At 38.7% G+C, this 26,062-nt stretch overlaps 1 protein-coding gene and 1 long non-coding RNA gene across 5 annotated transcripts in view; one reads left to right on the top strand and one right to left on the bottom strand.

Moving 5' to 3' along the window:
- Parn (poly(A)-specific ribonuclease) overlaps positions 1 to 26,062 on the top strand; it is a 165,358-nt gene that overhangs the window by 124,628 nt on the left and 14,668 nt on the right. For 3 of the 4 annotated variants that reach the window (XM_013517837.1, XM_005391134.2, XM_005391135.2), the window contains one exon: positions 2,948 to 3,137. In XM_013517837.1, the coding sequence (XP_013373291.1) occupies positions 2,948 to 3,137 (190 nt within the window). Of the gene's footprint in view, positions 1 to 2,947; positions 3,138 to 7,740; positions 7,840 to 26,062 lie in introns of those variants that run through there. The other variant, XM_005391140.2, reaches the window with a different exon arrangement.
- Positions 8,050 to 13,914, bottom strand: LOC102016427. The gene is made up of 4 exons (XR_262113.2): positions 13,714 to 13,914; positions 13,378 to 13,470; positions 9,799 to 9,879; positions 8,050 to 8,909 (listed from the first exon to the last, which is right to left on the bottom strand). It is a non-coding gene; the product is annotated as an uncharacterized LOC102016427 (long non-coding RNA).

Raw genomic sequence — 26,062 nt, forward strand, 5'->3', positions numbered from 1 at the left:
TATAATTTATATACAGTAAAATTACTCTCTTTGAGTATAGTTCTGTGCTTCAGCAAATGCATCTGTTCATAAAACCACTCATGCTATCAAGACATAATACACTTCCATACTCCCCCAAAATTCCTTCATCCCACTTGTAACCAACTTCCTCCACCAACCCCATCCCTAATTCTTTGTAGCTACCACTTTTCTGTTGATTTTCTTATCTTTTAATTTTTAGTTTTAATATCTGCAATACTTAATTAAAATGGCCTTTTTTCCCACTAGAGATAGCACAAATCTGTAGCTCAATTTCAGACAGAATCTGTATCTGATACAGATTACATACAAGGCCTCCAGCAGCTCTTTAGGTTCTCTGATGCTCTGTCCTTGCATCGTTGTGGTCCCTGGAACATTCCTTCGTCCTGTTTCTGTTGTTGTAGATTAAATGCTGCTGTGTGTGCAGAGTGTCTGAGATAGCGGACCAGGCCAGTGAAGCCTCGAGTGAATGAGATTATTACATGAAAGGAACCAGTTCACTTGCCGGCAGGGTGTATTCCCATCGTGTTTGGTTCCCCAGTGACTTTGACGCGGCGGCAGGACCCAGTGATGGCCTTGAATCATTTCCCTGACATATTTGGAAAAGGCTAGTGTTACCAAGCAGCCGCTCCACGCTGCTTCTAAGTGGAACCTGGACTCACTGAAGGACACAGCTGACAGACAATTCATTTTGCTGATTCATCCATTAGAGGTGTGGCTTTGAGCCAGAGATTGGCTCCTAGATTAAAGGCAGAGAGCTGCAAAGCTGCTGGGACTTAAAGGAATGCTGGTAAATTATTCCCTAGTGAAGGCCAACAGTGAAAAGTGGATTGTGATGTTTCCCCTTTTAAGTGATCCTAATTCCAAATGTGCTCAGATAAATTCCCTTGCCATGTTAGTGACTTGTTTGTAGCATTTGTCCATGGGGCTAAGAGTAGAATGATTGGAAACGATCAGACACTGCTAAACAGATTGTTTGGCTTCTCTCTGGCCCTGTCATCACCTTTGTTGTCTTGTGGAATATTGACCCAAGCCTACTCTTTCCCTTGGTAATCCAAATTAAATTTGTGAGATTACTGCAAGTGCCATCCTCCTTCTGGATGTGCTTCAGAATAAACCTTCCAGATCAAAGAGTAAAATGTAAGAAGGAGATCCAGGAAGTGCTCATTTGCCAGCCGTCGGTAGGACCTGTGGGTCTCACTGTAGACCGTGCTGATAGATTCGCCTGCGAAGCCGCTCATCCCTTGGCTGGCTGCCCACACCGCGTTATCTCCTCATGAGTCACACATGCAGGTTTGAGCTCATGTTTCAGCACCTCACTCCGCTTATCTGGGAGACTTTGCAGAAGATGAAAGTTCCTTAATACTTTGAGGATTTTTTCTTTTTAACTCTAGAGTGAATATTTGAAAAGTAGAGCAGACTTCCTAATGAAAATTTGTGTTTTATAGAAATGTTTTTTCCTTTTTAAAATTATTTTTAGATGGATAAGTATTTAGGGCACATTATACAAATCATTGTTGTGCTGAGAAGTTTTAGTCAAATCTGGACCACTTGAAGATTAAAAAGTGTCAGGTGCTAGACATGTGCAATGTCTGCTTCTTCTCATACTGCTGCCCCTCCCTTGGATTGAAGGTCCCTGATACATTGGAGTCCCGTGTCCAGTTCTGCATGTTTGTTTCCACTGGCTGCCTTCTACCATACATTCATTCACATAATATTTATTGAAAACTACTCTGTACCAAGAGCTTTGCTAGGTCTGGGGATACAGATTCTGTTTCTGATGTCCTGATGCTGGTGTAGCTACCCAGGTACCAAGTCTACCCCTGACCACATAACAGTCCACTTTTCACTGCTGGCAGGGCTCTTACTGTTTCACTGGCGGTGTAGGGAATAACTTCTGGCAGTGGCAGTGGCAGTGGGCTGGGAGAGTATGTGCCCAAACTGCATGCTCCAGCATGTGGGCACCCGTCCACCCCAGACCTTTCATCAGCCCTCACTGCCACACACCAGTGTGTTCCAGCTACAGCCTCCAAGGAGGGGGAAAGCATGAGATTAGAACAAAACTGACCTGGCTGGAGCTAGAGATGTAGTTCTGTGGCAGGGCACTTGCCTAGCATCCTTAGCCCTGTAAAAACAAAGACCAAACCTGATCTGGCCTCAGTCTGAAGCATTCACATGGTGGGCAGCGAGAAAATAAGCTCTACCTTTCAAGCTCTCCTTCCAGCCAGAGGCACAGCACAGAGAATTAACAGCTTTGAAAGTGAAAGGACAAGAGCCATGTCTCAAGTATTGTGGGAATAGCTGGAATTTGCATGTTGCAAAATGAGAGTCAGAGCAGCAAGAAGGGCCTTGGCAAGAGGGTCAGAGCAACCTGATGTTGCATCCTAGAAGTATCATCCTGCTTTCTCACCAGTAAAAATGATTCCTCCCTTCTAAGTGTACTGTGAAGATCAGACATAGCACTATGTATGCAAAACACTGGGCACAGACACACAGCAGACCTCAGTATTTCACACAGCGCTCACCACCATTGCCCATACAGCTTTTCTTGTCATTTTTAACAGAATAGTGATAGTTTTGCCTAGTGGTTTTATTTTCATTTTCTTCCCCAGAAATGAATAATTTTCAAGCAGTCATGCTACCTGCAAATATTTTGAAAGTCAGTGATTTACTTACATCATTCTAGTTTTTTTACAGTTTACAAAGCACTTTCACACTGTGAAGGAGATTGGAGAGCAGTGACCTTTCCCAGGGTGAGGGTTCTCAGACGAGAAATGTTTATAGAATGTGCCCAGCATCACCTGTTTTGCAAGTGGCAAAGCTGAGGTCAGAGTGCAGACCTGAGCCCAGGGCTCCTTGGGCCACCGCAGGCCACCTCTCCTGAGTGACATCCTCATTTTTTATAAGGATTTCTTTTTTTTCCTTGTAGCTGTCAATACCAGCAGATACGCAGAAAGCTATCGGATCCAGACCTATGCTGACTATGTGGAGAAAAAACAGGAAGAGAAGCAGATCAAGAGAAAGTGGACAGATGACAACTGGAAGGAAGTAGAGAAAAAGCGACTGAGCACACAGAGCTTGTCCCACACACTGCAAAGCCACTATTACCCTCCTGGCAGGTAAAGATGCTGGCAGTTGATGTACCAGAGCAGAGTTGTTCCAGTGTAGCTTTTCTGGTTGCTTGTTTTATGATTATAAGTAAGAAATCAGACTTTTGAGATAGATATTTTTTCATACTTTCCCCCAGTGTCACAAGTGACTGCTACATGAAGTCCTTAGGCTTGAGACAGTGAATGCTTTCTAGACCACAGCTGTCTCAGTTAACTGTCACAAAATCTCCTGGAGCAGGTAGGATACACGTTCTCCCATTTTAGGAGAAAATGCAGGCTGTCTGACTTGCCCACCCATAAAGTTGGGACACCAAGCTCATCTGCTTCTAGTCTTTTTCTGTGGCACCTACCTGAGCTGGCTTTTGGCTTCTACTGAACCAAACCCCAGCCTGCTTAGAAAAAAACTCATGGCACACTCCTCTACATCTGTAATTCCCCTTCAGAAAGTAAATGCTGGCAACATTTGTTACCTTTGTGAAACTGTTAAAGGTAGGTATAGAAAACAGGAAGTCTATATATAATACAGATTAATTATAGAAAATCTTAAAATTTAGGAAATGTGAATTAACAAAAGAAAAAAATAAGCCATAACCCCGAAACCCCAAAACCCCAAAGGAATCACTATTGATATTTTAAATTACTCTCTATAGTTTTAAAATTTTGGGGGGATTTTAAAAAGTAAAGTATAATATTAAGATAATGCACAGATCTCATATGTTCAGCTCAGAGTTTTAACAGTTATGTACATCCATGTAACCACCACCAAAATAAGATAGAGAACATTTTGTCTCTCCCCCCAAATTTCCTTTTACCCTTTTCATGCAGTCTTGAACTACCTCTACCCTAAGCAACCATTTTGTAATTCCTAACACTATAGATTAATTTTGCTTATTCTTGGAATTTTTAAACAGTGGAATCATGTATTGTGGGTATTGTGTTTGCCTTTAATAGCATGTTTTTGAAATTCATCTTTGCTCTTATATCCACTGATCATTTGCTTTTTTTTAAGTAGGATTCTGTTGTATGAGTGTGCAGTATTTGTTTTACCCATTCTCTTGTTGGTACACATTTAGATGATTTCTAATTTGGGGCTGTTACAAATAAGGCTGCTTCAAACACATGCTTAAATTTTTTTTTTTTTTAATCAGCATATGTTTTCATTTCTCTTGAGTAAATCCCTGGGAGTAGAATTGTTGATTGTTAAGATGTTTGATGGTTGGTTAGGTGTTAAACTTTCTAAGAACAATAACAACAAAAACCAGTTCTCCAAAGCAAATATATCATTTTGTAGTACACTGGTATATTGTATGAGCTCCATTTGCTCCACATCCTTGTCAATATTTAGTGCTATCAGTCTTTCAGCCATTCTAGAGGATATGAGATGGTATTTTGTCATGGTTTTAATTGGCATTTCTCTCATGATTAATGATATTGGTCACATTTGTTGTTGCTGGATTGCTGGGGTTCCAACCCAGGGCCTCACCCATGCTGCTAGGCCAGTGCTGTGCCACTGACTGCTGATCTATACCCCAACCCTTGGCCACCTTTACATGTGCTTGTTGACTCTTCAGGTATCTTCTTTTAGGGATGGCTATTTAAGTCTCATGCCTCTTTTTTGTTTTTGAGTCAGCCTGTGTAGTGCAGGCTGACTTTGAGTTCACTATATAATCCAGGCTGGCCTAACACTCACGGCAATCCTCCTGCCTCAGCTTCCTGAGTGCTGGGATTACAGGCATGTGCCACCACACCCAGCTCTTGCTTCTTTTCAAATTGGACTGTTTTTTTTTCTAGTGTTGAGTTTTTGAAGTAGTTTCATGTGTTATGGACAGATATACAGCCTTTGGCAGATAACATGTGTTGCACATGATATTTTTTAGGCTGAGGTTTGCTTAATCGTTTTTGTAATGATGTCTTTTAAAGAACAGATTGTTTTTTAAAACTTTAATGAAATTTTATTTATGATTTTTTTTTTTTATGGCTAGAGGGTTTCTTCCTTAAAAATGTCTGCCTATCCTAAGGATAATTTTTCTCGTGTTTTCTTCTGGAAGGTTTGTAGTTTTAGCTTTTGCATGTGGGTGACGATCTGTTTCAAATTAATTTTGTATATGGAGTAACATGAGTGTCAGGATTTAGTTTTTTTCCTATGGCCGTCTGGGTTTTCCAGCAATATTTATTAAAAAGACTTTTCTTCCCTGTCTTAGTTATTCTTTTCTCATTGCTGAGACAAAATAGCTGACTCCCCAAGTTAAAGAAGGAAAGGTTTATTTAGCTCACAATTTATAGGGGTTTCACCCCATAATCAGCTGGCTCCAAAGCAGAGAAGAGGGGCAGAGGGGCAACAGTTCATGGCAGTAGAAGACAGCAAAAGCAATAAGGGCAAAGGGGGAGAAGCGAGCCTCTTTTCCTCCTGTATATTATATGCAGGCTGCCCGCCCTAGGGCAGGTGTAGCACTCATACCTGTAATCGCAGCACTAGACAGTGAACCAATCACAAACTCTAGATTCAGCCTCCCAGGAACCACCACCCCATGACCACGTGAGGCTTTAGGGTGCCATCCAGACACAAGCCATAACATTCCCTCATTGGTTTAACTCACCATCTTTATAAAAAATTAACTGCATATGACTAGGTCTTTTCTAGATTTGACTCTTCTATTTCACTTATTTATGTCTTTTCTTATGCTAACACCACACCATCAGTAATAAGTAGTCTTATTACCGACAGCGTAAGTTTTGAAATCATATACCTTCTAACGTATGCCTTCTAGTTTCTTTTTCATATTGTTTAGCCCATCTAGATCTTTTACATTTTGTAATAATTTTGTAATAATCTTGTCTATTTAATAAATTTATTTTTCAGTTTTTACTATAAAGATCTTATATATCTTATATTACTTTTCTTCAATATAAAAAGATTATTTTTTTGTTTTTTGGTACCGGGAATCGAACTCACAACTTCTTGCTTGCCAGGCAAATTCTGTGCCACTGAGCTATATCCCAGCTAAGTTTTGATATTATACATGAAATTGTTTCTTAAATTTCATTTTCAAATTATTTATTGCTTCTATATAGAAATATAATTCATTGTTGTAGACTGGCCTTTTATCCTACTACCCTTAAATTCATTTATTTGTTCTGATAGTTTTCCTAAACATTCCGTATGGTTTTCTGTCCGCACAATTACACTATGTCTGTAGTAGTTTTTTGTTTTGTTTTGTTTTGAGACAGAGATTTTGCTTTGTAGTCCAGGCTGGCTCTGTCTGTAGTCTTTATGATAGCAATCACAATAGCTCTTAATAACTTCTTTGATTTCTCATCTAGCAAGATATTCCAGGCTTCTCCTACACATTCTTACCTTCTGTTTCTCTATGGAGCACTATTCCTGTTAACTGGAAATGGGAAATGATGTTTAGAGACCATAGTCTGAGTTCTACGTGTGTTTGTGGATATTTTATTGGCTTTTATTTTGTTTTTTGTTTTTTTTTTTGGTTTTTCTCCGGTACCGGGAACCGAACTCACGACCTTGTGCTTGCCAGGCAGGCGCTTTTGCCGCTGAGCTAAATCCCCAGCCCCTTTATTGGCTTTTAAATAATAGCCCTTTTGAATGAAGAGTTAGCAAGGAAGTCTTCTTTTCACTCTTTTTCTTTTTTAAGATAAATTTATATGGATATTTCCAATTTTAATTAGATTCTACAACTTTGCTTAATTTCTTTTATTATAATTCTTATTATGCTGAAGATTGTGGTTCCTAATCATATGAGGCATTTTTTTAATCCTACAATATGTAATAGTCTCAGAATAACTATTGATGCCATCACTACTATATATAATTATTTAAAAATTTTCAGTTACTTTTCTCATTAGAGTATATTCCACTAGGAATTGATGGTCAGATTTTGTGTTTGGGGAGCTAGACATATAGCTCAATGGCAGAGTGCTTGCCTAGCACGCACAAGGTCCTGGGATTTACCACAGCACATATACTTGTGTACACACACAAGCACATACACCCCAACCTGTGTTTTAAAGTCCCTTGAGATAATTCATCTCTGTATAATTAAACTACACATTCATTAGGGATTACTTTTTATAGAATTTAAATTTGCTTTATAATTATGTAAAATCATTAGGTGGTTCTAGCATATTCAGGAAAATGTCTTCTCCCCTTGCCTTTTGTGTCTGTTTTCTCCCATCCCCTTCAGGTAGACTTGGTTTTAGTCCACCCCTCTATCTTTACAAGTGTGTAAATGACTGCACATACCCCACAGGCACACATTTTGCTGGGTGAATAATAATGCATCACACACACTGTTCTCTACTGTGTTCTTTTTTTTTTTTAGCCATAGACTTGTATCTTGGAAATCTATTAAATTGTGGATTTTTACACTGCAAGGGACAGTGGTGTTCTTCAGCCTCCTTAGTAAAGCATACCAGCCGGCTACTCCTGGCTGTTTGAATTCTAGTTTACGTTACTGACCTCATAGCAAAATTCATGAATACTATACGAGTCAGATGCTTTGTGAGAAACTAACTCAGGACCAGTGCTCTTGTTCAGATGAATCATATTATTTTAGTAACCTTTTCTTATCTTGTGTGTTTCCTGTCCCATTAGGATAAAGCCTAGTGACAACCAGGATGCTTTCTGGAATCTTCATAGGCCAACATGAGAAACAAGAGACACTCATATTTATTAAACACATTTTTCTTTCCAGGTCCTGTGTAAAGTGCTTTTTATCATTTTATTTAATCTCTACAGCTCCTGAGCAAAACCCATTGTGATATGATATTCCTGATTTATATCAGAGAAAGTTGAGTCCCACCAAAGCTGAATAATTTAGCTACAGTTAGACAGAATTCTGATGTAGAGGCATTTTGGATCCGTAGTACAATGTATTAAGTTACCTTTTAGGATTGTGGTGCGTTTACACTTACCCTTGACTTCAGGCTTGAGAGAGACATCTTATTTTAATAAAGTATGTTCCCTTATGTCAAATAAACAAACAAAAATGGTAAAGAAACCCTAAGAAAATCTCCATATTTCAACCTCACTTCTTTTGGGGTAGGATTTAGATGGCCAGTGTCATAGATCACCAGTGTAAAACTTAAAAAGAGACAAAAGTGACCCTGGGTTGAGGTGCAAACCAGTATCAGTCAGGGTTTACTAGAGAAACAGATAAAACACAAGGTATACAAAAGTATAGAAATTACACAATTGGCTTACAATGGTCAGCCACAGAGTCAGATGAGGAAGCACATAGAAGGTGTCTGCACACTTGAGACTGAAGGATCCAGTCCAAGGTCTGGAGCTCACTGCAGTTTCCATGCAAGTCCGTGTTAGGAGACCGATGGGTCTGGGACAGAAGGCAGTGAGTCTATGCTAGAAGGCTGAAGGATCCAAGGTGGAAGCCGAAGAGTGTGCACTAGAAGCCAGGAAACGATGTCCAAGCTAAAGGCGAAGACTAGAGCTCCTCTGAAGAATGGAAGCCCCTCTGTCCTTCTTCATTTCCCTTTTATACCATCCAGGCAACGAGCTACCCTAGGGTGGGTCCTGTATTCTCCAGGGTGTAGAATTACTGAGCCAATTTAGTTAAGCTTCTGAACTTCTCAAGTTGACACAGTCAACCACTACATGCAGTGTCATCCTTCTGGTTTGCTCATCCCTGGTGTTGCTCTTAGTGGAACCCAGTCTGGTCTTTGATGGATGGCTGAATGATTTTAAGTAAGAAACCAGAACAAGTAGCATGGTGGTAAGAGGAAGGGAGAACGTTGAGTCTGTTCAGCCTGAAACAGATATAGCAGAGGGCAGGAGGGAAAGTGTAATAACCACATCTGGATTATGAAAAGACACTGTCAGAAAAGGAGTAGACTTCAGAGAAGCCTGAGGGTGCTTAGCAGCAGCAGTACCCTTTATCCTCTTCAGCTGGTGAGAGTCCCTGAGGGTCAGGACAGGATGACTTGCTCCAGGCTTGGGACAGAGCTTTCTGCTACCTTCCCACCACTCCCCTCACTTTGGCTACATTTAATGATCTTTTAAAAGGCTGTGGTGATTTCAAACCACAGGAATTCTGGAGACATCTTTTTCCAAATGCTATTTTGTTTTTAGTAAGGAAGAGTGACCCACGTCCCCCCATCCTTCCTCTTACTCAGCTGCTTTCCACTTTACCAGCTGAACAGTTGAACGGACCATCAGTCTTCTCTGAAGTAGATATTTTAAGAAATCAGTGTAAATATTTAGCATAAAACTAGAGTCTAGCCGGGTATGGTGGAACACACCCATAATCCCAGCACTCAGGAGGCTGAGGCAAGAGGATCACCATGAGTTCAAGGCCAGCCTGCACTACATAGCGAGACCCTATCTCATAAACAAAACAAAACACACAACTAGAGTCTAGGGAATGTAAAGTACAGAATTTTAAACTGTACGTTTAGTAGTAAAATAAAATGATTAACCAGGAAAATTGGTTTCACTGTGGATTATGCCTAAGACAAAGCCTAATTATTAATCAAGATATAGTACAACTCTTAAGTAGTCTAGCCTGGGGTATAGCTCAGTGGCATGGCACCTGCATGTGCGAGGTCCTGAGTTCGATTCCCAATATCACAAGAAAAAAGTAGTCTGCCCCTTCTGCCTGGCCAGGCATCAAGGAAAGATTGGACTGGAAAAACTTACTGGCTCTTTCTTTGACTTCTCTTAGATCAGTACATCAAGACACTATTGCTTCCTTCCAGAGGAGTTATTGGAATAGGGTTCCTGAGAAAAACAACACATAAACGCTGCAGGCAACTTGGATAAGCAAAGTATCCATAGTGGAATATTGTGTAGCCCTAACAGGAGGGTAATTCTCACAACGCTATAACATGGGTATACCTTGAGAACATTATGCCGAGCAAAATAAGCCAGTCGCAAAAGGACAGATACTGTAGGATTCCACTCATAGAACATACCTAAAATAAGTCAGACTCATAGAGAAAGAAAGGAGAACAGTGGTAGCCATAGGCTGGAGAGAGGAGAGAAGGAGCAGCCTTACTTAGTGTGCTGTAGCTTTGCAAAATGAAGTTTTGGGGACTGGTCACACAATAATGTGAATATACTTCACACAGTTAAATGTACGCTTAGAAATGGTTAGGGGCTGGGGCTGTAGCTCAGTAGTAGAGCACTTACCTAGCCTGGGTAAGGTCCTGTTTTTGAGCTCAGCTTCTCTCTCATTCTGTCTCTGTCTCTGTCTCTGTCTCTCTCTCTCTCTCTCTCCCTCTCTGTCTCTCAGTGGTAAAGATAGTAAGTTTTGTTATATGTACTTAACTACAATTAAACATTTTAAAGAAATTCAGTCAACTTGTAATGTATTTTTACAGTGAATTTGATTTGAAGCTTTTCTCATAATGGTTAGAAGTGGAATGATGTTAAGATACCTAGAGTAAGGATATATACAGGAAATTGTGAATTAGTATCTAGAAGAGTGGTTGAATTCACTTTTACTTGCCGCTTACCTGTTTTGTGCTTCATCGGTTCTATTCCTCCCCTGCCCCCAGTGCTCAGGATTGAAGCCAGAGCCTTGCACATGCTAGGAAAGTGCCCCACCACTGAGCTGCATCTGCAGCCCTTAAAATGCATCAGATTCTAGCCTTTCTCTTCTCATCTGTGGTATGGGCTATGACACATGCGCACCTGGGTGGGTTGATGTTTAGATGAAGATTTGCTCGAACTCAGCTAGGTAATAAAGTGTCAACTGTACAGATGTTAACAAGGCGCAGCTGTGAAAGCACAGCAGTTATATTTATTAAAAATTATCCATATGTGTACTTTTAGGACTTATTTTATTTTTGCAGTGCTGGGAATCAAACCCAGCTCCTTGCACATGCTTGGGAAGTGGTCTGTACTACATACCAGCCTTGTATATTTTTAGAGTTCATTCTCCTAAGATTTCTTTAGCTGGTTTTTAAACGTTTGTAGTTACTTTATTAAAACTTAGAAGATTTTAGCAATGATTTACCTTTCTTTAAATTTGAAAACAGACAAGTTTTTTTCTATCTTCAATAAAAGTCAGCATCTTCATTTAAAAGCTCCTGCATGGAAAATTCAGAGTTTGGCACTGAGAGCTTGCTCTCACCTCACACTGTGAAGCAGTGCATCATCTCAGGGTTGTATTTTAAATAACATGAAGCTAAGTTTAACTTCTTCTTACACTTACATGACTTTTGATGTGTTGGATTGCTTTCATGTTTCATAATAGCTGCAATATTTGAAAATTAATGTTTTCTTTCCATATCTTTGTTATTTATTTGATTAACCCTAATTAAAAGTTCTGTCATCGAAGTTTCTAACCGTGTGTTATATACTTGGTAGTTGTGTTCATGTAGTCATATAATGTGTTTGTACTAGTACAATGGTGCTAGGGATGGATACATATTGCCCTGCACATTTAGAAGATAGGGTACTGAAGTGCTATTTTTCCATGTCTGGCAACTAAGCACAAAACAGATTTCCTACTTGAGTTGTCCATATTGTGTGCATTTAGGCCTTTTTTTTATTATTTGTAATAGTGTTAATGTAAATAAAGTATGAAGTGTGTAAATCCTGTGTTTTAATTGCCAGATGTAGAAATCCGTAACATTTTTCTGGCAGTTCTTTTTGACACTTATGCTTACTTAAAATTCTGCCAGCACATTTTCAGCCAGCAGGAACTGCAGTGTGTTTGTGTTCATTTGGAGGAGGCCCAGTGCAAGGGTGAGGAATGACTGCTGTGGCCCAGCACCACATTTGCCATTGTCCTGAGAGTGGTTCCAAGTTTAAGTGTTGTCTGCCTTTTTGAGGTGCCTCCTTTTGTCCACCCAAGAATCCCTGACACACTTTTCATTTCCTTCTGCTGTGCTGCTGGTAGTGCAGAAGACAAATGCTTGCCAGATGGGAAAATTCTAGATCCTCCCATTTGTTTTCCCTTGTGCACTTACGCTCCCAAATGCAAAAGGACTAAAACCTATAGTCAGTAAGTGGATGTTTGCTATATACTGCCTTATAAACTTTTCTATGTACTTGAAGTTTTTGAATAAAATGTTAGAGAACAGTGGCACTGTGGTTCTGGAAACCTCATGCACATGTCCAGCAGAGTAGGCCCCTGTGCGGGGCTCTTAGTGATGGTGGGTTCTGGGCAGCCCTGCATTCACACAGTGCCGTTCAGCCTGTGCTTTCCTGCACATGCTCAGCCCTCAGGACCGTCCAGTATACGCTCTTCTTCCTTCCCGTCCCCTCCTCCCTTCCGGAAGCTTTGCAAAGATTTGAACCACTGTCTCTGAAGACTCAGATCAGTATCATCTCTAAAAACATGGATCTGCTGAGATTGATTGACATCAACTTAGTATGTGTTTATAGGTTGCAAATAAAATGTTAGAATGAAGCAGAAAATCTTGAGTTCCTGTACCATAAAATATTACACATTTATACTAATTTGAAAATTACTCACTGAAAGATATTTTAGACTAAGTTTCTACACAATAAATGTCTGTTTATGTAAACAGTTATCATTATATTTGGAAATGTCATGTGTTTTTATAGTGTTTCTTTCAGGCAAGTATTCACATTAAAATCTAAGATCTAATAAAAATAAAAAAATATGAAGATGGATCTTTTTCACTGTAGAACAGGGAGAGAACAGAGAAGGCACTGGCATTAAGATTGTGCCATGTGCTGGGCACCACAACATGTGCTCTTTGGTTTTGTTTTGCTCTTATTTAATCCTCAGAATAATCTATTTTCTAATTGAGAAACTTGCTCGGAGTCACACAACCAGTAATAGGCAAAACTGAGATTTAGACCCTCATTGCTTGCCTCCCAAGTCCTATTTATGCACTTTGCAAAGTGGTGCTTCTTTCTCAGATACCAAATTGTTATCCTTCCTGGACACTGGAAATGCCTTCCTAGATGCTTTCTGTGCCACCTGGAGACTTTGGTAATTCTTGGCCTTGGGGACTCATGTAGGAAATAAAAAGAGAGGAGATTATTACTTGCTCACAATTAACATTCTACCCTCTGACACATGATACATAAGTCATTCAGGAAAATGATTAATGAACCTAAGGGCCTGTAATCCTTGGAACTCCTGTTCCCAGCCTTTTTTATTAAAGGCTCTGCCTTTTCTTTTTAACACTGCAGCCATGTAAAGAGTGTTTTCAGTTGATTTTCTATAGATGAGACAGAGAAGAATGACATTCTTTCCATAATTACACCAACACTGACCTCGTGTTATTGCCTTACCTGTTGCTTAGACTGAAAGAGTTATTGGAAGTGGGAATAGATATCCTCTGGATGCCTTTGGACATCTCAGGTCTGAAGACCATTCATGCATGCCTGGTTTTTAAAGGGAAAACAATTTGAAAGTAAATCAATCCCATGTGACACTGAAGAAATCAGTACTTAGATGAGCATTGTCTTAGTATTACGAGCACATGTCATCTACTTAATACAGAGACTTAGGAAATTCTTGTGAAGGACCAGGATATGTGTTAGTTCATCATCTTAAATTAGTGTTTCTAATTGTTAGAAGGGATTGGTTTCTAGTCTGGTATAGTTAATGAATTTAATGAATTTCACCTCACAAAAGTCTTCACAAACAAATCCAACATGGAAAAAGCGTGGAGTTTCTTGATGGCCTAACATCTTCTGGTGGGTGGTTCTCTGTTAAGTGAAATGACAGGTGGCTCGTTGTTCTCTTAGTCCTCTGATAAAGCCATCCTCATACTACACAGATGCTTCAGATTGATAGTGCTGACTATGCCATCTCATTTTGCCTAAAATTCCAAACAGGAATGTCCATTTAGAATGGCTGAGTAATGACGTGTAATGAAACCATTAGAATCTAAAGTTCTCTGCATGTTGACAGCCTTCCTTTTATCCTCTTCTTTCATCCCTGCTTTCTCTCTATTAGTGCTAACCATTAGCATATGGTGAAAAAGGCATCAGATAAGAGTGAACACACATGCAGAGAGGAAGGGTTGGATCCCTCCACACACCTACCTCCTTCCTCTATCGTCATTTGTAAAGCAGTGGTTCACATCTAAATTTGATCCTGCCCAGTTGGTAGTATGTTTCCTTCCCTTTTCAAGTTGGAGTTACCAAGTTTATAAGAAAAATGGAACCAAAAATGACAATATCCAAAGAGAATGTATTCAAAATACACAGGATTAAGATATCAATGCTATAAATTTTGCTGTCTTTTAGGGAGCTGGCTTTGAGTTTTTTCTTGTGTCATTTCCATTTGTAAATGTTAGTAATTGTAGGGTACACTAATACTGCAATAATCTAAATGAATGGAAGTCTGAGGACTAGATTGTAGGACGTTTTCCAAAAAATGGGGATATTCTTTTTAGGAATGTTTGTAATCATGTGAGCCAGAGTGTAACCTGATAAAGCCATGTACTTTGTAGGACTGAGAAACTGTGGAGGTAACCTTGCCCATCCCTGCCACATTAGAAAGAAGAACTGAAAGCAGTGTCTTACTCAGGGTCACAAAACCAGTTTGTAACAGATTTAAAGGTAAATGCTGATTTCCTATTGGTATAAAGGTTTTTCACATATTAAGAGAGTTATGAAGTCTTTGACATTCTTTAAAAAACATTTTCAATGAACTACATGAACATTGTTTTTAAAAGCCAAATGATATTTTAAAATTTTATAATAAAAGGTAACAGTCTCTTGCTGCTTCTGTCTTGTCCCACAGAAACAGTCATTTCCAGTCCTTTCTTTCTGACACCCAGCTTACTTTTTCCAAATACTGTGCCTACTGTCCCTTCTTGATTTGACTTGCAAGGATGGTAGGTAAGCTCTACACCCACCCAAGCAGGTTGCCTTCCCCACCTCACCCCTTGCCTTCTAATGTTGTTTTGTGTTTTATTTTGTTTTGTGTTCTCCCTAAAACTGTTTTGGCTGCCCTAGATCCTTTTCATTTTCCTTTAAATTTTAGAATCAATTTGTTAATTTATGCAAAAGTGCCTGGTAGACTTTGGGGTTGATTTTGGACAAATAGTATACACTTTTAGCTTATCCTAGTCTATACTATTCCATAGATAGTATAAGAACTTTATAATAATATACTTACATTTCTCCCTTCTCAACCTTTATGCTCTCAGATGCATATTATTTTTATATATTATATACAACACAGTGATGTTCATAAAAGCGTTGAGTAATACGAAGTCTTATTTCAAATGTATTTATATAAAAATGTAGACACACTTTCTTCAAGTAACTTGCAACAAGGAGTAAGCGTTGGTGAATTATCTTACTCCTTTCTAAGTTTAGATCAGCTTGCAAAATGTTATCTTTTGCACTTTCCATGTCAGGAAGTTTCTCTGAGGGTCTCTTTAATGTGAAATGTTTTGCTGGTGTTATTTCCTCTGGGATATCTTCATCTTTTTGCCACAGCCACTTTCCTCACTTATGCTAAGTTATTTTCTTTTTTTCTTTCTTTTTTTTTTTTATTTTAGAAATTAAAGGAGGAAAATACTAACAGACCGACAACATTTTACAAAATGGCATAGGATTAGTACAGACATTACAGAGTTACAAACAGAGTGGTAGGGAATTAACAATGCTTATTGTATTACATATTGATATCTTCAATGTAGTTTCTCATGAAAACACATATAGACATACAAAGCTAATCAACCAATGCCTCACTGACAGTTTCTTTCAGCAAGGAAATACAGGACAGTAGAACACCCGTGTTAACTATCCTGCATATACATATATACAAACTTTCTCCTTTCCCTTCTCTTTTCCCATATCCCAGTTATCCTTTCCCTATGAGTTCTTTCCTATCACTTCTCAATGTCTATCATATCTCCTAGATTAAATTAACTCTTTCAGCCTTTACACTAGAGAAACAATGCGGTGCTTGCACATGTATGTTTGATTTATTTCGCTTATGAGTATGGTCTCTAGTTGTGACCATTTGCCTATAAAAGCCTCGTTTATCTTTCTTTACAACTGAGTAATATTCCATTATATAAAAGTACCACAATTTTCTTATCCAATCCTCAGTGGATGGACATTTGGGTTGCTTCCACATTTTAGCAATTACAAATTGTGCTGCTATGAACATGGGTGCACATACATCACTGTGATATGATGTTTTTAGATCTTCTGGGAAAATACCCAGCAGGGGGATAGCTGGGTTGAATGGGACCTCTAGGCCTAGTTTTCGGAGGAATCTCCAAACTGATTTCCACAGTGGTTTCACCAGTCTGCATTCCCACCATATGCTAAGTTATTTTCACTAAGCTTCTCTGTCTGCATAGCCGCAGTAACCTAAACTGTGGCAGTGTCAGCATGACTATGGGTAGTTACTCTTTTGTAATGCTACTTTTTGTAATTTGAATTTTATTTCTAACATCATTACTTGTTGATTCTTCACTATCCTTTTTGTTGTTGGCTAGTTCCCTCTGGGGATCAAACCTAAGAATGCTGTACTACCATACTGTATCCCACCCATTTTTTATTTTGCAACAGGGTCTCACTAAGTTGTCTAGGCTAGCCTTGAACTCGTGATTCTCCTATCTCTGGCTCCTGAGTAGCTGGAATTACAGGTGCACACCACTACACTCAGCTTGATTTTTTTGTTTTTTAGAGTGCTGCATGGGTTTATCACTGGGAAACAAGGAGGCAGCACAGCTGTGTGCTTTGCTGTCTATGTGTGAACTGCAGACCTAACAGTGAAGTTTGTACCAAGGCATAGGAAGTCACTTCACAGTTTTTTATTCATTCATTCATTCATTCATTCATTTATTCTGGGGGAGTACCGGGAACTGAACTCAGGACATTGTGCTTGCCAGGTAAGCACTTGTGCTGCTGAGCTATATTCCAGACCCCCTTCATATTGTTATAGGACAAGAAGAAGGCAAACACTCTTCAGACTGTTATGAATGTTTGGTTGTAACCAAAGCTTACATGTTATTCATATTTCCTTAGTTTTTAAACTAATGTGCCTTTTCTGTCTCAGGTCAATATTGTACCTAGGATACCACACTACGTTTATTCATCATACCGCCTTAGGGTCCTCTTGGTTATGATGGTTTCTCACATTTTCTTTGTTTTTTTTTTTTATTTTTAATTTTTTTTGGTTTTTCTCTGGTACCGGGAACCGAACTCACGACCTTGCGCTTGCCAGGCAGGCGCTTTTGCCGCTGAGCTAAATCCCCAGCCCCACATTTTCTTTGTTTTTGATGACCTTCACAATTTTGAGTATAGGCCAGCTATTCTATAGGATGTCTTCCATTGGCTTATCTTAGAGTTTTCTAATGGTCAGGCTAAGGTTTGGGTTTGAAATGGAGGGCCACAGAGCTAAAGTGCTGTTTCATATCCATGGCACATGCTGGCAACATGATGCTGATCTTCATCACCTGCATGAGGGAGTGTCGGGGTTCTCCACTTTAAAGTTACCATGTTCTCTCTTTCCAAACTACTTTTTGAGAGGAGGCTACCAAGATCGAAACACTCATCTGCAGATTCAACCAACTACAGATCAAAAATATCGGGAGGGAAATTGAGTCTGCGCTGAATATGAACAATCTTTTGTCATGTCATTATTCCCTAAACAATATAATGTAACGACTACATATAGCATCTACACTGTATTAGGTATTATAAATAATCTAGAGATGATTCGTAGTATACAGAGCATGTGTCAGTTCTGGGCATATACTGTAGCATTTTATAGAAGTAACTCAACATCTTCAGATTTTGGTATCCTTTCGGGTTCTAGAACCAGTCTTCCATGGATACCGAGGGATGATTTTTTTATGTTTTGCTTCCTTGATGGAGGAGTATCTACATAAACTGCTTCTTCTGAATGAGACATTTGGCTCTTCTCTCTCAGTCATTCATCTTATCATTTTATGGACGTAAGTTTTTACGAAGAAAACACACACTAATTCTCAGTAGTTTCTAGTGTTCTAAATTGTAGTATACTAAGTAAGTCATGTTTTTACTTTTTTTGGCATTTCTCTATTTTTAACCTATGATGAGAGAGCTTATAATGTTTTGATAAAAATGTTTAAAGGTCACCAGAAAAATCCATTTTTCCTATTGATTGTTAACATTGCTTTGCACCATTTGAGCTTGTCTAGACATTTCTATGCCCTTGTGCAAATCACGGATTGGCTGGAGTTTTTAAAGTTTTTTGCTTCTTTCTGCTTTGTGTCTGTTTCTTGGGAGATTCTTTTTGCTGTCTGCATATTAGTCTGTTTGGGTTGTTGCCTTATATTGGAGGCTTTCTTCAAATAATTGGCTGTTCCTGGCCATCCAGTATTAGGAATGAATGAACTAAAAATGACTGAGAAGTTGTGGGTGTAGAGACAGACCCTGCTACCTCTACAGTGTGATAAGGTAAGAAGCTAGTTTTAAAATTACATATTTTTTCTCTGATGATTTTTCAGTTTCTTTATGGATATATGAGAAATCTTTGCCTAAGCTTTAGTCACCAATTTTTTCTCACATTTTTTTGTAGTTTTAAGTTTTATGCTTAGGTATGTGATCTGTTTCAAGCTAGTTTTTACATATGGTGAGGCAAGGGTACAAGTTCTTTTTTGTATCTAGGCATCCAGTTATGCTAACACCACTTTTTTTAAAAGGCTATCCTCTTGCTATTGAATTTCCTAGACTTCTCAAAAAAACCACCTCATTTGGAAAACACACACACACAAACACCTCTGCACTCTGTCGTGTCACTGATCTGTCTGGCCTTTCACCAATGCCATTCTGTCTTGCTTACTGTAGCTTTATAGTGAATCTTGAAATCACATATTGTATCCTTCAACTTTATTCACCTATTCACAAAGAATTTAGTCCGAATCCTTCACTCTTTCAAGGAAATTTTTTGGAGTCATTTTGTCAGTTTCTGTAAAAAGCCTGCCAGCTCTTTGATTTGGACTGTGTTGAATCTGTAGATCATTTTGAAGATAATTAATATTGTAACTGAAACTCCCAACCCATGAACATATAGTATGTCTTTTCATATATTTAGGCTTTCTTTGATTTCTTTCATCACTGTATTTGCATGTGCTTTATTAGTTGTCCATAGTATTTTGTCATTTGATGTTACTTAAGTTTTTTGTAAAACTTTATTTTCAGTCATTCATTCCTGACATAAAAAAAAATACAGCTGACTTTTGTATTTGACCATGTATCCTTGTATAACTTTCTTGTAGATTGGTATTTTTTGTTTAGTCAGTCATACCTGCAAATAAAGACAATTGTGCTTTTCTCTTGCTGAGTGGCATCTGTAGTACAGTGATGAGCAGAAGTAGTGAAAGCTGACATCGTTCTCTTACTCCAATACATTAAATATGATAGCAGCTATAAGTACTCGGGGTTTTCAGAGGCTATTTTTTTTACTGCTGCTTGGGGGATATAAGGCTAGCTGCTTGTGCTGTGGGCACAGGCTGGCAGGGAAAGCTGGAGGCCTCACTTTTCAGTAAGTATGGCTGCTTGTCTCTAGTAGTCAGTTCGTATTGCTCACTCCCACGCCCCACCACTCTGCCTGGCCCTTGTCAATCTGTAGCCTTTGTGAGAGATTCAATTTCTCCAGAGATTTCTCCTGTCCCACTCCAGCTGGCCTGGCCTTGATACTCCCCAGAGATGGGGTGGGTTCCCTGGTACAGCCTCTGCGAGTGGACATAGCCCAGCCCTTATCACTTGCCCCTTTCGGGATTCTGGGACCTGTTATTTGCAGAGACTTTGCAGGGCTCTGTCAGGTGAGTCAGCTTTCATAGAACACTTAGATTTCTGCTTCCTCCTCCATGCACAGTTTTAGCATACTTCTCTACTTTCCTTTCTGGAGAGCACCTGCAGAGTAAGATGACACCAGTCCTGCAGTGGTGTGTCTTCTGTTCTCCTTGCCGTGGCAGTTGTGACCCTCAATCTACAGATAAATGAGTTCACCTGGTCATGTTTAAAATGCTGGATGTAAATGCATTTCTTGAATCCCAGCTACTCTGGAGGCTAAGACAGGAAGGTGGAAAGTTTGGGCACAACTTAGTGAAACCCTGTCTCAAAATTAAAAGGTACTAGGGATTAACTTAATGCGAAAGTACCAGGTTCAATCCCCAGTACTGCAAAAAATAAAAATAAAAATAACAAAACATAAAATAAAACCTCTGGTGGTAAGGCAGCCCTGGGCTCATTCCCCGATACCACCTCCCTCCCAAAAAAATATCCTGGACGTGTTTAAAAAGTAGTTTATTTTTTGAAATGTTTGGCTTTTGGTATGGGGGGATATGTTTTATGTTTGCTCTTGTACGTTGGGTTACATTACTGGTTTTATTAGTAAGTCCTTTTATTAGAATGAAAGGAAAATTTTAATGCAAAAGTAAATTTCATCCACACTTCTAAAAATTTCAGATGTTCTGAATTCAGCTCCAACTAGTTGTATGTTGAGTTTGTGTTCATAATTTAGGAATTAGTATTAAAGTAATATCTTCCATTTTGTCACTAGTTAATTTTTCCTGTATTGAATTAAAGTGAATTAACAATAGGGAATTCTTTAAATATTCAAACCAGGCTCTTAGAAAAAGTATTTCTAATCGGATATCATTGACTTTTTATAATACTGAAGCAGTTCAGCGAGTTTCTTGTTCACAGTCTCGCTGCGTGCTGAGGACTGAGTGCACGCTCACACGCTGCATCCGTCTTGTTCCTCTCTCTGTCTCACTCTCATTCACACATACATACGTAAGTTTATACCCTTGTTCCACAGTAGGTCTCCTTTATTACTATGTGGCTGTCATACAGTTTATTTAATGTTAATTTTGTTTTCAAACTCAAATTCTCTGTGACAAATAAGAATCATAACTTTTCAGCACTCTCTGAGGGTGGCTTGTAAAGCGAACACAGGCTGTCCAACATCCCCTGCCCTCCACCCGGATCATCTCCTAAAAACACAGAAACAGTCATGTTCATGGAATTTGAACTCTGCCTGAGGGGTGGCGGATACAATAAGAAGCATATTCTAGCTCCTACTTACCCACATTTTTCCAGTGCATGTTGCTATGTAAGGTAGTTTGCACAGTGGGACATTCCTTTGTTCCCTTAACTACATCTAGTAGGGAATACATTTTTATCCAGCCTGGCTGGGAAGTGTCCTGCCTTTACAATGGAATATAAACCAGGTTAATATTATATATAATTCAGGATAATTTAACAGTTTGGTGTTTATCACTTGCTTTGTTGCATCTTGGTTAGTTAGCAACATATTTATTTCATCTATGCAACAAACTTGGTGAAGGATTGCCTCTGCCAGGCCCTGTGCCAGCTGCTCAGAGCACAAGGAGTATAAGATCCTGCTCTGGTGCAGGAACTTCATGTTCTGAGAGGATGGGTAACGAGTGAAAAAATGGAAAAGCAGCACACAGAAGTGAGTAGAAGAAAGGCTAAATGCTGCTGGTTGTGGGGCTGTTGAGGCAGTGGACGCATCTGTAACCTTGGGAAGATAGGAAGTGGGGAGGCTAAAAAGCAATCCCAAGAGGGATAGACAGTCTCACGTCCATCCAGCCAGCTTAATCAACTGGGGGACATCACTTATTCTGAGCATGAGGTTTCTTGTCTGCAGAGACAGTGTAGCTACTTGTTCTGCTTAGAATTATTACATACAAGTTTGAAATGAGAGAATTTTGTAAACTGAGCAGCCCTTTAAAATGAAAAGTGACTCTTACTTTATCCAGCAGCATGTGCCTCCCAGCCAACTGCGAGGCTCCCTCTGTATGTCTTTAAGACTCACTGTAAAGCTACAGTAACAGACAGCGTGGTCCTGGCTGAGGGAAGACCAACTGACAATGAAAGTAAACCAGAGGGTCCAGAAGTACAACCACATACTTGTTTTTTGGTTTTGTTTTTTTTTTTTGGTTTTTCTCTGGTACCGGGAACCGAACTCACGACCTTGCGCTTGCCAGGCAGGCGCTTTTGCCGCTGAGCTAAATCCCCAGCCCCACAACCACATATTTGTGATCAGCTGATTTCCAGTAGTGTTTTGATGCACTAATTCCTTCCTTGTATTTCCAGGGACACTTCCATGTTGTTCCAAATCATGAGATAAATCAGTTAAGAAATCAGGAGAAAAAGAAAGATTCTCCAAGAATTAAAGCTGTAACAGTCAACCTAGGCAGTACTAGTTCAAAGGAATTCACTGGCAGCATGTCAAAAGCAGGAGCACAACCATGGCACATGACTCAAAGATGAACTTTTACAGAACTGGGACAGGAACATGCAGAAGAGAGGGGTCATAGGCAAAACAGTTCGTCCAGCTTATCACCGTCACCGTGATGTAAGTGTGTGTACATCACCCTGCCTGCTGCAAACACTGAGCCGTTCTTATCAGTGAAAATATACTAAGTTTATGCACATAGCACCCATTTATATAAATCCTGGGCATCTTGTTTCAAGATGTAATACATTTTGGAAGCAGTCCTTCAGTTGACAGTTTTGAATCATAATTCTATATAGTGCTGTTAACCTTGCTAGTATATCCATATGTCACGCTGTAGAACCCAATAATGTACTGGTTTTCTAGTCTTTGAATATTTGTTATGAGCTACAGTTCTTTGTACATAAATAGTTTTACAGAAGAAATGCAGAGAGGTGTGTGAATATTGTTGTGGAATACTCTGCCATGAAATAGGCTGGTGTAAAATCTGAATTAGGAAGAGGGATATCAAGTTTAACAAGACAATCAATATTGAGGCAGACAGAAGGTTTTCATTATGAAAAAAGAAAGCAAGCGGGGCTGGGGATTTAGCTCAGCGGCAAAGCACCTGCCTGGCAAGTGCAAGGTCGTGAGTTCAGTTCCCGGTACCGGAGAAAAAAACCAAAAAAAAAAAAAAACAAAAAGAAAGCAAGCTTATATGGAGCAATGTAAAGTCTAACACCAAACTTCAGTTTGCTTTGGATACACTGAGCAATTTGACCATTGTCAACATAACATGCAGAAACTCGTCTATACCTGGAGTATTTGTCACAAAACAGATTTTAACAATTACAGTAGTTCGTGTTTTAAAATACCATTTAAGAATAGCTTATAAATATTAAATATCTCTAGTATATTGGCATCTTTCCATTTTTAAATAATATTTACTTGGCATCTGTTCAGTACCTTTTTTTCTTTTAGTGTTTTCTGCTGCCAAATGTCTATTTCTGCTAGGGACTCTTTTCACATATTACTGTAATATATAATTTTGTGACAGTATGGTGCTTCATAATCGTAACCCATGCATTTATTATTATATTTTCCTTTAAAGGACTCCTGAAACTTTTAATATTAATGCTATCACAAATGTGACTAATAACTAATTATGATAACTCTTATTCATGTAATGATGTTGCTATGAAAAATACAGAATAATTTATGATTTGGGAATTCCAGTTTCTCTTTCTTTAATCTTAAAGTTAACCAAAATGCCCATCAATCAGTGAATGGATAAAGATGTGAGTTTTTTATGTAATGGAGTACTACTCAGCCATAAAGAGGGATAAGCTTGAACCATTTCTAGGCAAATGAGACCATACTTTTAAGTGAAATAAAGCAGACACATGTGTAAATATCACACTGTTTCTCTGGTGTATATAAGGACAAAAATGCCTAATAGGTATTGTGAAATAGGAAGAAAATGTTCAAATGGGAAAACTAGGGAAGGGGAAAGGAAGAAAGGAGAAAGAAAAAAATGAGAAAAAATGGAAACAAAGATTTTATAAAAAAGGAGGGGAGGAAGGGTTGAAAGGAGGGTAGAGGAATGGGAAAACAAAAAGAATTAAGATATGTTATTGTACAGGTACAAATACCCTATGACAAACATGATCATTATGTATACCTAAACTCTACCCATAAACTTATTTAAAATATTGGAAAAATTAAAATTTCCTAAAGAAGGTGCTGGTAATTCAATAAGCAAAGGATAGTTTTGTCAACAGCTAGTGCTGAAACAACTAGATAATTCTATGCAAAAAAATGAAATTCTATTCTTACTTTATACTGTGTACAAAAGAAACAAAATGACTTGTAAGAATTAAAATTATAACATTTTAGGAAAAATGATAAAAGAAAGTCTTAGTGTCTTAGGATAGGCAAAGATTTCTTGGTTATGGTAACAAAAGCATGAGCCATAAAAGAAAAGTATTGATGAACTGGACTTTATCACAATTAAATGTTTTTTCTGCAGTAGATGGCTGTGGCTGACCAACCTCACCCCTGGTTTCCGTGCCTGTGCAGTCAAGCAGCCTCCATTCAAAAATACTTGCTTTTAAAACTGTGTCTATATTGAACATACACAGACTCTCTTCTCATTATCCCCTTAACAGTACAATGCAGCAGCTCTTTATGTAGCATTAACACTGTGCTCGCGATTGTAAGTAATCTAAAAATTATTTAAAGTCTGTGCAGGATGTGTTAGGTTATGTGCAAACACTGTGTCATTTAATGTAAGCAGCGAAGGCTTTCGGCACCCTCGGGAGCCCATCCCCGGTAGCTAATGCGGATGACCACGTTTAAAAACTGTAAAGGCAAGCCACAGTCTGAGGCCGTGATGGTGAACCTGTGGCTCCCATGCCACAGCCGTCATCCAGAGTCCCTGTCAGCGTGCAAGACAAGTCACCATGTTGTTTTTTCTAAATGAAAACCTCAGTATTCAGGTTTACTTGTAGTGTTGGCACTTGGTGATAAATCCATGGGTTTGGGGTTGCAGTTTGGGCACTCAGTCTCTAAAAGGTTCGCCATCACTGCCTAAGGGAAAGTATGTGCAAAATGCATGTCCAATAAAGTAGTTGTATACCAAAAAATATGAAGAGACTCATACCTCAATAATACGAAAAAAACCTCACTTTTTAAAATGAGTAGGGAATTAAGAGAAAGATAAAAGCCTGCAGTCAGAGAAACACTTTTACATAAATATTCACAGCAACATTTGTAGTGAAAAATTGCAAAAATCCAAATGTCCACCAACTGGTAAATGAATAAATAAACCATGATATAGCCATGTTGTGAATTAATATCTCAGTAATGAAAGAGATGAAATATCATTGCTTCCAGAAATGTGACTCACTTTCAAAGTGTTAAGCTAAGAAGAGTCAAACACAAAAGTCCATATTTTCTATGACTCTACCCACATGAAGTTCTATGAAAGACAAAATCATCAGGATAGCAAGCGGGTGAGTGGTTGTTGGGATGTGGATTAGTACAGAGCAGCTCCAGGAATCTTTGTAGAGAAATCTTGATTGTTGTAGTGGGTATTGGGTTATATACAATTTCCAAAGTTAACCAAACTGCATACGTAAAATGAGTGAATGTCAAAGCATGTAGGTGATACCACAGTTTCATATGCCAGCCAAATAGTTTTGGTGTTTTAGAGCCAAGGTGCTTCATAGGAGCTGTAAATAAGACCTGTCTGTAATCAAACTTTTTTTTCCACTAAAATGAAGCAGTTAGTAGAAATGATCACCCTTGCAAAATTTGATTGGTAGTTGACAGTAATTTAACTTTTAGCAAGAATACAAGTGAAGGTTTTTAATATTTAGTTTAACATACCAAGTTGTGTCTGTAACATTTTATCTTATAGTTAGTCACCACTTCTTACAGTGGATTTAAATCTGTACTCCGTATTTATTATAAACTTGCATTAGAATTCTGCATGCAAAATCAACTCACACTAATGGGAAGTTGTTTTTCTAACTCTCATCTGAATTGCTAGCATTTAAAATCAGTTTGTAGGGGCTGGGGATTTAGCTCAGTGGCAAAAGCGCCTGCCTGGCAAGCGCAAGGTCGTGAGTTCGGTTCCCGGTACCGGAGAAAAACAAAACAAAACAAAAAATAAAAATAAAAATAAAAGCTACATGCCATGTGCCAATAAGTTGGAGAATCTAAAATAGATGGTAGATTTCTAGACAAATATATACTACCAAACAT

Source organism: Chinchilla lanigera, unplaced genomic scaffold (assembly GCF_000276665.1).
Source record: "Chinchilla lanigera isolate Chin_1 unplaced genomic scaffold, ChiLan1.0 scaffold00041, whole genome shotgun sequence".
In the NCBI taxonomy this organism is placed as follows: domain Eukaryota; kingdom Metazoa; phylum Chordata; class Mammalia; order Rodentia; family Chinchillidae; genus Chinchilla; species Chinchilla lanigera.